We start from the raw sequence: 12,927 nt of genomic DNA, 5'->3' as shown, positions 1-12,927 counted from the left end.
TTCAATATATACAGCATTTTCAGGAAATGTATAAAGGAACAGGGAAAAGGGGGTAAAGGAATTTTCCACGTTAATAGTGAAATTTAATCAATGGCTGTTTTTTTTTCCAAATAAGAGGGCAACAACTGTAAATGTCATGGAACATATATAAAAGTAGTTTCTCAGTTAGGAACCATTACAGTGTATTTAATATGTCATTATGATGTTTAAAATAATAACCGTTTCACTGGGTGTATAAACTGTTTTCACATGTGTCCATTTTGGCTGCTTCCAGCACCTGTACCATAATTACACAAGGAGACGCTGCTTGAACTCCAAACAGCTGGTTTCACAGAGATTTGACCAGGGACAGCTCACCTGACCACAGTGCTCTGCTCTGCTCAATCTGCCTTTGAACTGACTCATGCCACCACCTGCTGCCGTGGAGGGAGAATTACTCGAGACATTTCTTAGCACAATCACGGTGGAAAGACACGTTATTATTTTTCAAATCTCTTTAGGATATATGTTTGTACTTGTAAGACCTGCTGTATGTGTTTCTGAATGATGTATTAGAAATATGTTGTGTATTTGTTTAATAGACATTTTGTATTTACAAAACAAAACACACTAGTTTGTTAATGGTGTTTTGTGTTTGTTTATTAATGAATTTTGTTTGTTAGGTTTAGGCAGTGAATGAGCTCCATAGATACTGATGTGTTCATTTATGTTATCTAGTGAAACACACAGCATCTCTTGGATATAAATGATTCATGAGTAGTAACAATCCAGACTACAACTTGAGCTTATTTCATGAATGATGAAAAACAGGGAGCAAAAAGATAAAAGGAGTAATTTTTATGTGGTGTAATGTTATGGTGGGATAGTGACTGTGGCGCCTACGTTTCACTCTCTCTGAAGCCAGTTTCACAAGGATATTCTAGTTTGATATCTTCAGCAACCTGTTGTCATTTAGTTCTGGTCAAATGCATTTAATAGTCCTCTGTCTTTTGAATTCATGCTAAAATCACACATTTACTGTCACAACAACCTGTGGTTGGTCTGCTTTGCTTTCACACCATAACAGAACTGGACCAGGACCCTCCTGGGTCTGGTTGTTTGGTCTGTACCAGAGTTTGATGAGCAGGTTTCACACCAGCCCAACAAACTTCACTAAATGCGCAAACGCACCAAACACAGCAGGTCACAGAGGTGTGAGCATGTGAAAACCCTGGATCTAAACAGAGTTAATATACTGACTTAAACATGTAAAACTGGTGAAGTGCCTATTTGAAGTTAGACAAATGGTCCTTGGTGATCCACCACCTCCCGAAGCTTTTCCACTACAGTGAATCACTGTTGCAAATGAGCTGCATATAAATGCTTTTTAGTAGAACTTGAAATGACATTATATTCTAAACATTTTGTTACATTAATGTGATCATTTTCAAACCTCAACACGACGACACTGAGGTCATTTTTCGGCATCCACGGGTGAGCAGCACTGAACATGGCTTCATCTTCACATTTTGAGGAAACATTCTTTGGCATTGCTCCACACCTGAATTCCCTGCACAGAGAGAAGAAAACACTTTCATCATGGACATGACCACTACAGTTGTCTCGTAACATTCACAGGCCTGATGTTCTTCTTAACCTTCTTGCACATGCTGATTTGCATGACAGCATAGTTAATGAGCGCCTCCCGCAGGTCTTTGTCTTTCTGCTCCTCAAAGCGCTCCATGTCCACCCAGGCTCTTTCAACATGCTCCCTGCAGTGACACACATCAGACAAACACACACCATATGCAACACTTTCCTCTTTTAACCAACACAGGTAATTTCCGTGATCATTAAGCAGCATCTACGACTCGGACTCACTCGCACTCAGCTGTCTTCTCTTTGACGGCATCTTCACCCTCTGTTATCAGCTCCTCCAGCAGCTTCAGTCTGGCCTCCCTCTGCTCAGGTGCTTCTTGTCCAAACAGCTTGTTGGTCATTCCTTTGAAGGAGAACGTCCGCACTATCTGAGAAGATGAAACACAAATAACTACAGTCAGATGGATGGTACAGTAGTCTACGAGACCTACATAGTCCTCAAAGGTCTTAGGTCAGTGTGACATCTATCAAAACTCATTATGATAAGTTATGATTCTTAAAGACATTAAAGACAGACTGAGAGTAAGGAAGTGTAGTGTACCCCTGTGGCCAGCTCCTCACGCTGATGCTTCTTGGAGATGAGGTCCTGGGAGGCCATCTCCAGCTCAAACTGGGTCAGCTCGTGTTTCCTGCACACTGCCCTACAGAGGCAAAGGGTACATAACTAATATTAAGTTAATAGTATGTCATGATCTAATTAACTTTGGGGAACATGGCCTATAAGTAATATCACAATATTTTTAGGCTCTATCACGATACACAATATATCTATATTGATATTTTAAAATCTCCTCTAAATTAACAATTGTATAATTGTTAATTATATTGGAACAATTTTTTTTTTTTTTTTATGATTTTTTTGGGCTTTTTGTGCCTTTAATGGACAGGACAGTAGAGAGACAGGAAATGGGGAGGCAGAGAGAGGGGAAATGACACGCAGTAAAGGGCCGTCCGTGGGAGTCGAACCGGGGGCCAACTGCAGCGAGGACTGTAGCCTCTATATACGGGGCGCCTGCATAACCCACTGCGCTATGCGACGCCCCTTATTGGAACAATTTTAATGTGTATTAAAAAATCACAACCAGACTGAATTTAACAAAACAGTATTTAATGAAACCAAAAAACCTCTGAACAGCTGTTAACTGAAAATAACTAATGACATGATGTAGACCTTCATAATGAGGTCCACTTATGTGGAGCTCAACAAGAAACCCTGAGATTTCAAAACAACGTCAATTCAAGTGCACAACATTAAAGTGAGCACTTGATATTAGTGACAAGAGGTCATTTCAACAACAGTAACATATAAATATCACAGTGTGAGAACCACAGAGGCACAGTCCCATTACAGGAGTGTGTGTGTTTGTGTGTGTTTATGGTTACGTGTGCTGTGATAAGACACCCACAGTATTAGTGAGAGAGCATAAGAGAGATATGTATGTATATGTGTGAGTTTAGGTGTCCATTGCTGTAACAATAATTAACCTCTCTGTGTACCTGCGTGTGTACCTGTGTGTGTACCTCGTGTGTTCTGCGTGTGTGTATGTTTTTCCATTGCTATATGAAACCTATACTACAGGAACAGAAAGAACCAATGTCCAGTGAACACAGATGTGACACATTAAGACACCTGTTAATGAATATAGTTCAGGTTGTTACTGTTCAGAGCTCTGTGAGAGAGACAGGTACATGTTGGAGTGTGGTGGTCACTGATCCAATAACCTGATAGTCATTTATAACACGGTTGTAAATCTAGTCTTTGCTTACATTTTGTTGGTTGACAGCTCATGTCATCAAGATGAAGAGGTTTCATGGTGTTATACTGGTGTATACTGGTGGGAGGGTGAAGCTAGTTAAAAACTAGAATCACCTCCTTATGGTTGTCTGCCTCCACCACTCAGACTAGTTTCACGTTACATCCCTGTTTATAAAGAGTCACATAAAATATGAATCATTTGTGTGATACTTTGTCATAATTGTTGTGCAAAGTCTTGAATAATGACTTTTGACCTTTAGCCACCAAAATCTAATCAGTTCAAGCTTCAGTCCAAGTGAATGTTTGTGCCAAATTTGGCCATCAAGATGTTACTGAGATATTGTGTCTACAACAATGAGATGGACCGGCAGCCTGAAAACATGCCTCTGGCTCTGGTTATTGCTGGTGTGGAGTAATAACAAAGAGCTACGCTGACTGTCCCTCTACGAGCTCTCTCAGCCCCTAATCTCATGAACATCACCACAGTTTGATCAGTAGAATTTCAGTTGACCACTGTGATCCATCCACTTCCACACAAACTAACCACGACACAACCCTGAGGAGAAACATACATCTTTAAGATATGAGGAAATCAAGATATCTAATTTCCTAAGTGGCCTATTCCATGTGGCATAAAGTGACAAGCCTAGATATGAGTTTATTACTGCCTAATATATTTTGTATAACATTTTACCTCAGAGCCTCAGCATAGAAGAGATATTCTTTCAGTTGGTCTGCATAATGTTCCTCTTCCTCTAAGATGTCATCTATCGAGGCAGCGTAACTGCAGGTGTGTGACAAAGAAAATTTGTCTTATATACACACACACACACATGCACACGCACTCACACACATATACATATATGTACATACAGTATATACTGTCTTATACACGGTGTGTATATACACGTATGTATGTGTGTAATGTGTCTATACACACATTATAGTATCTGTTGAGGATCTGCAGACTCAAATACTCACGCATCCATATGATGACCTGCACTCTGCAGTCCATCCCCCATCTCTTTTTCTATGGCGCTCCACTCACTGCAGCGAACACACACACACACGCACACATACATGTAAATTAACAAGGAGAGTCTGTCATACACACTATTAGTTTTTAAGGAAAACAATAGACAACAGACATTTTTTGTATTCTGTTAGTTTTTCTTGTCAGAATTGAAAATAGAATGGAGTTGTCTTGACTTGACGATGGAACATCAGGTCATTGCTTTTAGTGTTGCACAGCTACAAACCTGAAGACTCTGCCATAGTTCCCATGCACCTTGAAAACACCATAGAGTCGATCAGCAACTCTCTACAAGAGACACAGAAACTGAATAAGTGTTCAAATAAAAACAGACAGTCAATTTGGGAAAGGTGACCTGACAATCTTACTTTAACATATAATCTACTTTTCAGATGAATCGTACAGATCTCATCATTAAAAGCTTCTACATTCAGATATTTAATTTGCAAAGTTCAGTCTCTGCTAAACAGACCATGTTAGCTGTTAAACAGCTATCTCGCTAACTGAAGCTGAAGACAGCAGTCCTTGTTCTGCTCTGCAGTCTCGTGAGTTTTGTGAAGCTCCATATGAAGCTGTTATCCACCTGAGCAGAACCAGAACCACTGTCATCAACTTCAGTCCAAGAAACTACAGTCTGTCTGTGGGACCAGAGACCTGCTGCAGGACCAGAGACCTGCCTGCAGGATGTGAGACATCCTGAGGCAGGACCAGGGATCTGCTGCAGGAACAGAGACCTGCCTGCAGGACCAGAGACCCGCTGCAGGCAGGACAACCTGAGGCAGGACGAGCTGGTTAGCAGTTGTGATATGTAAACAGAGGACAACATTGTGGGTGAAGAACAGCTGCAAGACAAACATCCATTAGAAGTGTCAAAGGATGATGCAGGTCACAACCTCCAGTGAGGACTTTCAGAATAAAATCAGACAGGATGCAGAGATTTGTGAGCTGGGCCTTTAGCCTTGACCTTTGAAGGATTTAAAGCACAGTCTTTAGAGAGGGGCAACGATATGAAACCTGTTTTGTGCTGCCATTGAAATTACACATCTGACAATCATCCAAGCTTGATATTTGGAGGAATGAAACAAGCACTATGATTGGTCTAACTCTTTCTCTTCTTTTTTTGCTTTCTAGACTGCACTACTGCATGTTCTTTCTAGACTGGAGTGACAAACCAAACCAGTGTCCTTTAATACTAAACAGGTACAGTTAGAGATGAAACATGACTCTACATGAATCCTAATGCTGCTCTGTAACTGCTGCATGTGTAAAAAAGGGGTTCCTCAAATCAACTTAAAGGTGATGATATGTCAAAGAGAGCGAGAGAAGAAACTCACTGCTCTTGCTCGGAGCAGCTGAGATGTGTGAGACTGCAGCTCATCACTGTAGTGTTTCATGTCCATGAAGCGCCTGCATCAGACACAATAAAAACACATACAGAATACAGCCATTAAAATTTCCTTTACCTACTTTCCAACCAGTTATTCAAAGTGTACTTGTATATATTAATCCTTTAATTCCTTTCATTTTTGGACTCTTTCTTTTAATCTGGTGGATCTACAGCTGCAACGATTAATCTATTATTGTATTATACATTGTATTATATATATTATATATACTGATATACATATATATATATATGTACATATTTGATAATTGCTTAAGTCACCTTTTAAGATAAAATTTCAAACACTGTGATTCTAGGTTCTCTGACGCTTTCTTGTTTTGAAATGATAGTAAGTTGGATAGTTAGTGACTGTGGATTTTGGTTTGTTGGTCGGACAAAATGAGGCATTGATGATGTCGTCTTGTGCGCTGGGATAATACACAGTTTTATAATGTTTTAATGACAAAATGATTAAACAAAGAACTGAGAAAAATAATATGGTGATGGTGAATAAGGAGATGGCGGAGCTGTTATTGCAAATGCAATTTTGGAAAGGCCATGCCCCTCACCCCTCATCCCTAACACCTGGACAAACAAGGCCAGCTTAATGTCTTCTACAAAAAAGCCTCTTGGACCATTAGAGTCCGCCATGAGGGATTTTCTGCCAATTTTTATTTTAACTCTTTAAAAAATTTGTTCAATCATCATAAATCTGTGATTTAGTGATTGGTTTCATTTAATCCAGCTGATGTCACTTTGTTCTGATTGGTCACACCTGAAACCTGCTCACTGCTGCTTGCAGTTGTATTTATGCAATTAATTTTAGATTTACCATGTAGATAATGCTAATAACGAATATAAAAACCCTCTACCTTCAAACAGCTTAACTTACATCTTCTTATATCTTGGTCATTACAGACAGCTTTAACTTTAAGAAGTTACTCCAAATAACTGGGGCTAATTATTTACTCCTGACAAACAGATGAGCCACTCTTACAGTGTGACTTGGAAACACTAACTTACTTATCTGTATTTCTCACCCGGAAGGTGGCACTGAGAGCTCTCAGCCTGGAATCTGCCTGCAGCAGGAGGGAGAGGAGCTGGTCAAGCTTTGTGAACACTGAAAATACTGTATGAATTGAGAAACAGAACCACCACAGATATCCAGTACCTTAGCCTGAAAACCTGTCTCATACACCACCTCTCTCCAGCCATGTTCCTGCGACACACAGTAGTTTAAGAAGTCAGTTACAGATCAATTACTGATTGATAATTGATCCGCTGAACTGCTGGACTGACCCCGAGCAGCACCATGTACCTCAGTGAGGAAGTGGTAGAGGATCTTGTCATTGGAGAGTACTAGATGAGATGCCACACGAATCAGAAAGTTCTCCAGCCCCACCCTGCGGCGCTCCACAAAGTCTGGGTCCATATTGTCCGCTGACAGCTTGTGCCACACGAACTCTGCCTGCAGGCAAGAGAATGAAGCATTCATGTTTTACACTGCAAAGCCGTACAGTAAATTTCTATTTCAGCATGATTGCATTTCATTGATTTTCATCAGTCATATTTTTTGGTGCATCTGGTTTATCCACTGCACTGGCCTGTAATTTAGATGAATGAAGCATGTGTAAATTGTCTAATAAAATGGGAAGATTTGAAGATGAGCCACAACTCTACCTTTGCAAAATACTCCAAATAGATTTCCCATCCATCTTTATTAATCATTAATCTTTTAATCACCATAATATTTCAAGTTGCCGAATAACAGAGGTTAAGTGGAGATCATTTAGATGGTAGCATCATCTCTATCAACTAAAATAAGAGGGACTTAGATTTCAAAATGTGGGTCACTTCGAATACCTACGACCCAGATTTTTGAAAAAGTGACAGCCCTATTTTACAGCCTGGTCCAAAAACAGTTTTGGTCCCTCTAGCTAAGTTCCTCCTTCATGATAACTGTTTATATAACTCACCTGTTTACATTTTATTAAGGCTTCAAGTTATGTATAATTAAGGGCGTGGCCTCTTTGAGTGACAGCTGGGGGAGGGTATTCTTGCCACACTTAAGTCTTGGCTCCACCCACGCCCCACCGCTTGGACCATTTTTGGATTAGCCAGGAGTCGGGGGCGGAGCCACACACTACCAAGATAGCGACAGTGGGGCATCTCACTCTGAGCTTCAAAACCGTTTTTCAGAAACCATTCACAATCACATTCACACCTACGAGCAATTTAGAGTTATGTGGGCATGTGTTTGCAGGTAGATGGAGGAGTCCCACACAGACAGGTTCAAACCCAGAACCTTCCTGCTGTGAAGCGACAGTGCTAACCACTGCACCTCCATGCCACATATATGTATAGAAAATGAACAAGATATCCAGCTCCTTCATACTCCAGAAGTCTGCCCACATCTACTAATGCTTTCTCTGTCATATTTCTTCCCTGTACCAGGATGTTCAGAGTTAGTCCCTCTAAACGATGCATCATCAGGAGTGGTTGTCTGGTTCACATGCTGTCTGGGTCCCTGCCCTCCCTTCTCTACCTCCATCACAGTTTTGTGGCACAGTTATTTTCAGACCAGGCTCAGGCTATAAAGTTTACACCTGCTCGTTCTGGGTCTTTGACTGATGCATCAACTCACTGACTCTGGGACCATCCCTGTATGTCTGGTGTTTGTTGCATCACTGAAGGGTTTGGAAAGCACAGCCACAGTGAACTCACCCTCTTCTCAGGCAGGGGGGGCACCACAATGTATGGATAGGTAACTATTAGGTAGCTCCGCAGCAGTTCAAACTCGCTGTATCGCCTCCACAGAGAGTCGGGAGCGGGGTTACGACCCTCTGCCACTGCATCCATCGGCCTTTAAAGATGCAGGACAGTTTGGACAAGTTCTTTAGCACTGACACAAAAGACGGAAGTGAATTCATGCAACACAGAGCCCAGAAATTGATGAAGTGCAGATGAATACATATCTCAGCACCCAAGCCATGCAGTTCTCACCGTGTCTCGATGAGGTACACAGTGAACGTCTCCTGCATGTTCACTGCATTCTTCCCACTCCTCTTCTCAGCCTCAGCCACACAGATCTCCATCCTCCGCAGCAGAGTGCAGCCACCCTCCTCCTCCACCTGCAACGGCACCCGGTGACATTAACATCCCAAACACCTGTTCACTCATAGGCCAAATTCCAATCTGGCCCATACACACTCCCCCTACCCACTCTCACTCCGTTTGCACGTTTGTGTGAAGGGTCCGCCACATTGAGTGTCGTTCCAAACTAATGACCCATAAGTGAGGTGGTTATAAAGCCTCCAACACAGAGCCTGCATCGATGCAGTCTTACAAACCACACTCCCAAACAAGTGCAGCATTGCTTTGAATCCGGGATGGATGAAATTCCATATACCTTCAAATGTGAGTTTCGTGTGTTTATTTCCAAAGGACAAGTCATAAATCACCTCAAACAGACATTTCACTATTTTCATGCACACAAGACGAAATTAGAGCTTACACTGTATTTTGGATTGAACATGGCTGTGTACCTGAAAAAAAGGGGACTCCGCCAATTGATAATTTCCCTTTCACAAGCTATCTATGCCATGAATGTGATGAGAGCCATGTCGTTGCCCACACACCTACATCTTTGTTAATGCTGTGTATAAGATTATATTTTCGATAAATATTGATTTAATCACAATATCTTTCTGAAATATTTTGGGTAACAATAAATTTCCTGATTCCATCAAAGAAGGGCGAGGACGTTCCAAAGCTTGCCGTTGTATCTATACCCTTAACGAAGAGACCCTCCACAGCCGCGAGTGTGACTCCACCCGGAGTTACACTCCTCTGAGTTTGAGTGTAGGGACAGGATTGGAATCGGGACATAGTCCCACTGTGTTCCCATTAAGCTACTAGCCAGCAGCTGTCTCTTAGTGGGGTCAGCCCTATGTTCCCATATTTCTAAGAATGTTTTGAAAATTAGGCCCTATTTTTCCACAGTCTTATATGTTCCCATAAGCCCGTGTCCACACTAACCCAGGTAATATTTATCCGGTTAGCCCTTCCGTCCACATTAGAATGGTGAATTCCGAAACTGAAAACGATGCTTTACAAAAACGATCACTGGGGTGGATAAATGTGAAGACGCCGTGGAACGTGGATGCAAAGCGTTCTGAAAGGGTATAAAAGGGGAATATAGGGCTGTGGGAACATAGGGCTGTGGGAACATAGACACGCTCCCCTCTTAGTTATGATGCAAGCTACTGTTAGCATGACAACAGTCAGAGATGACCTGTCTCTATTCTAACCAAAGCTATTTCAATGGCGAACTAATAACCTGAATTGTGCTAATTAACGTATCTCAAATATACCATAATGTATAGTGAACTTTCAGCAGTAAGCCAACGTCAAACGCGACGTAAGGTGGACGCAGCGTTTACCCGCTGCTGCGGAAGAAAACACGTAGACCTGATTTGAAGTAAGAGGAGGAGAAGCTGCTGTCTCACCGCAGTGTTCTGGCTCCCGTCCGCAGCCAGGAGCTCTGAGTCAGTGGCCACCGACTCATCTTTCACATCCTCCGCCATCTTCTTCTCTCCTGATGATGTTGGTGATTCAGGGCGCATGCGCATAGCGCCACTCCACCCTGAAGGTTAAAATACTATACATCTTTAGTTATTATCCCTTACTCAAATGTAATATTTGTACATATATTGAATTACCATATGTGGAATATGAAATGAAAACATATGTAAGAATGATATATGAAATCTATTGGAAAATTGAAGAATTTCATAGATTGACATTTATGTCTAGCCCATACAAACATGTGTGTTTATGTATGTATGCTTATCTTGTAGACATATGTTTTGTAAATATATATCCATCCCAAAACCTGTCAGTTTATGTTGATATTATAAACAGTAGGCTCCAATAGTCTGAGACCACTTTCACAGAATGTGAAGATGTTTAAAGTTAATGAGAAATTAATGACAAAACATGCACAAACATATAGAAATTGTACATGTATGTTGTTTTAATAAAACAACATGGGGGTGTTCAGAAGGAGGCAGTTCTTGTTGCTCCATTCCCTGAAGGCAATCGTCAGATCCCTGTTCTCTTCCTGCCCGTTCCTGATACACGCCCCAACAGCTGTGTCATCCAAGTATTTCTGGATGTGGCAGGACTCAGAGTTGTATTTAAAGTCCACCGTATACAGAGTGAACAGGAACAGAACTGGAACAGTCCCCTGTGGAGCCCCAGTGCTGCTCATCCCTGTCACTGAGACACAGTTACCCAGCCTGACGTACTGTTGTCATCTTGTCAGGTAATCCACAATCCAGGACGTGAAGCAGGGATCTGCCCCCATCCCCTCCAGCTTGTCTTTAAAAACGGGGGGTTGGATAGTGTTAAATGCACTTGGAAAATCAAAGAACATAATCCTCATGTAACCACCTGGCTAATCCAAAGATTCTTTGATTTTTATATGGCAACATCATTCTTGGCATTGCATGTATACATATATATATATATATATATATATATACATATGTGTGTCATATATGGGATGTTATATGTATACACTGCATACTGCTTTAAAGTATGAATATTTATGGTCAGAAGTTGCAGCACTGCTGAGCTGCTGAGGTGCTTGACAAAGAGCTCAGGTCACAGGAGGAGACTGCTATTGTTCCCTGTGAAACAAAAAAGGAAGAAAAAGACCAAAAGGAAGGGGGGGGTGGGGGGGTGGGTGAGGAGGTTTTAGCGCAAAACAATGAATCTTTCCAACACAATTGTGAGCTTCAGAAAACGCTCTTCTTGAAAGAATGACAAGAATGAAGAGATGCTTTTGAAAACTGTTGAGAGGGAGGAATAACTTCTTCAGAAATGTGTCTCAAAGCCTGTGAGATCGAAAAATAACAGGAGAGGGAGAAGGAGACTATTCAGCAAAACAACTAAGCCCTCATATCTGGGGACTTAAATAAAAACAAAGACATAATGAGGACACAAAAGAAGAGTTGTGTTGCCAAGCCACTGAGGCAGATGAAGAATTTTTTTTATTACTTTCTTACATACAGTAAGATTACTATGCCTTTAAACAATTTGGGAAAGCCCAGATGATGATGTCATCATGATAGGTTAATTGACAACATTTGAATTAATTACAGGCACACCTGTGGATGTATTTTAAGGTACACCTCAAACACACTGCCTCCTTGTGTGACATCATGGGAAACTCAAAAGAAACCAGCCAAGATATCAGGAAGAGAATAGTTGACTTCCACAAGTCTGGTTCATCCTTGGGTACAATTTCCAGATGCCTGAAGGTGCCACGTTCATCTGTTCAAACAATTATACGTAAGTATAAACACCATGGGAATGTCCAGCCATCATATTGCTCAGGAAGGAGACGGGTTCTGTGTCCCAGAGATGAACGTGCTTTGGTGCAAAATGTGCGTATCAACCACAGAACAAAAGCAAAAAACCTTGTGAAGATGCTGGCTGAAGCTGGTAGGAGAGTGTCATTATCCACAGTGAAACAAGTCCTGTACCGACATGGGCTGAAAGGCCACTCAGCGAGGAAGAAGCCATTACTCCAAAAGCAACATAAAAAAGCCAGATTACAGTTTGCAAATGCACACAGGGACAAAGACCTTAATTTTTGGAGACATGTCCTGAAACTCAAATTTAACTGTTTGGCCATAATGACCATCGTTACATTTGGAGGAAAAAGGGGGAAGCTTGCAAGCCTGAGAACACCATCCCAACTAGGAAGTATGGGGGTGGCAGCATCATGTTGTGGGGGTGTTTTGCTGCAGGAGGGACTGGTGCACTTCACAAAATAGATGGCATCATGAGGAAAGAACATTATCTAGAAATATTGAAGCAACACCTCATACATACATACATACATATATATATACACACACACACACACACACTAGTGCTGCTGATATCGGATATTGACGTATATCAGGTAGCACATATAATATATATATATATATATATATATATATAGTAGCGGACATACCTGGCCTGGCATCAGTCGCAAGCCATTAAGGAAGTTCATTATAAGGACATGCAGAGTAAAGGACCCACAATTGACACTTTGTGACT

At 41.3% G+C, this 12,927-nt stretch overlaps 1 protein-coding gene across 2 annotated transcripts; it reads right to left on the bottom strand.

Annotated features, from left to right (window-relative positions):
• Window positions 1–600: 600 nt before the first annotated feature.
• LOC111224877 (sorting nexin-4-like) lies at window positions 601–10,398 on the bottom strand. Of its 2 annotated transcripts, XM_022749563.1 has the most exons (14): window positions 10,320–10,398; window positions 8,815–8,942; window positions 8,536–8,674; window positions 7,130–7,279; window positions 6,983–7,030; window positions 6,835–6,890; window positions 5,762–5,834; window positions 4,654–4,715; window positions 4,376–4,441; window positions 4,089–4,178; window positions 2,180–2,279; window positions 1,861–2,006; window positions 1,637–1,751; window positions 601–1,549 (listed from the first exon to the last, which is right to left on the bottom strand). In XM_022749563.1, the coding sequence occupies exons 1-14, from the start codon at window positions 10,395–10,397 to the stop codon at window positions 1,502–1,504; spliced, it is 1,299 nt and encodes a 432-aa protein (XP_022605284.1). In that variant the 5' UTR covers window position 10,398; the 3' UTR covers window positions 601–1,501. The 2 variants fall into 2 exon arrangements, with proteins under 2 accessions (XP_022605284.1, XP_022605286.1); XM_022749565.1 differs by lacking the exons at window positions 5,762–5,834; window positions 6,835–6,890; window positions 6,983–7,030.
• Window positions 10,399–12,927: the final 2,529 nt, after the last annotated feature.

Source organism: Seriola dumerili, unplaced genomic scaffold, assembly GCF_002260705.1.
Source record: "Seriola dumerili isolate Sdu_G_001 unplaced genomic scaffold, Sdu_1.0 BDQW01000138.1, whole genome shotgun sequence".
NCBI classification, from domain to species: domain Eukaryota; kingdom Metazoa; phylum Chordata; class Actinopteri; order Carangiformes; family Carangidae; genus Seriola; species Seriola dumerili.
Note: the sequence above shows the minus strand (reverse complement) of the source record. Positions and strands in the feature narration are given on the sequence as shown.

Coding starts and splice junctions, on each gene's coding strand:
- LOC111224877 (XM_022749563.1), bottom strand. CDS start 10,397: ATGGCGGAGGATGTGAAAGATGAGTCGGTGGCCACTGACTCAGAGCTC. Junction 4,179..4,375: donor GCAGGTCATCATATGGATGC/GTGAGTATTTGA, acceptor ACACACCTGCAG/TTACGCTGCCTCGATAGATG. Junction 2,280..4,088: donor TTCTATGCTGAGGCTCTGAG/GTAAAATGTTAT, acceptor TTGCCTCTGTAG/GGCAGTGTGCAGGAAACACG.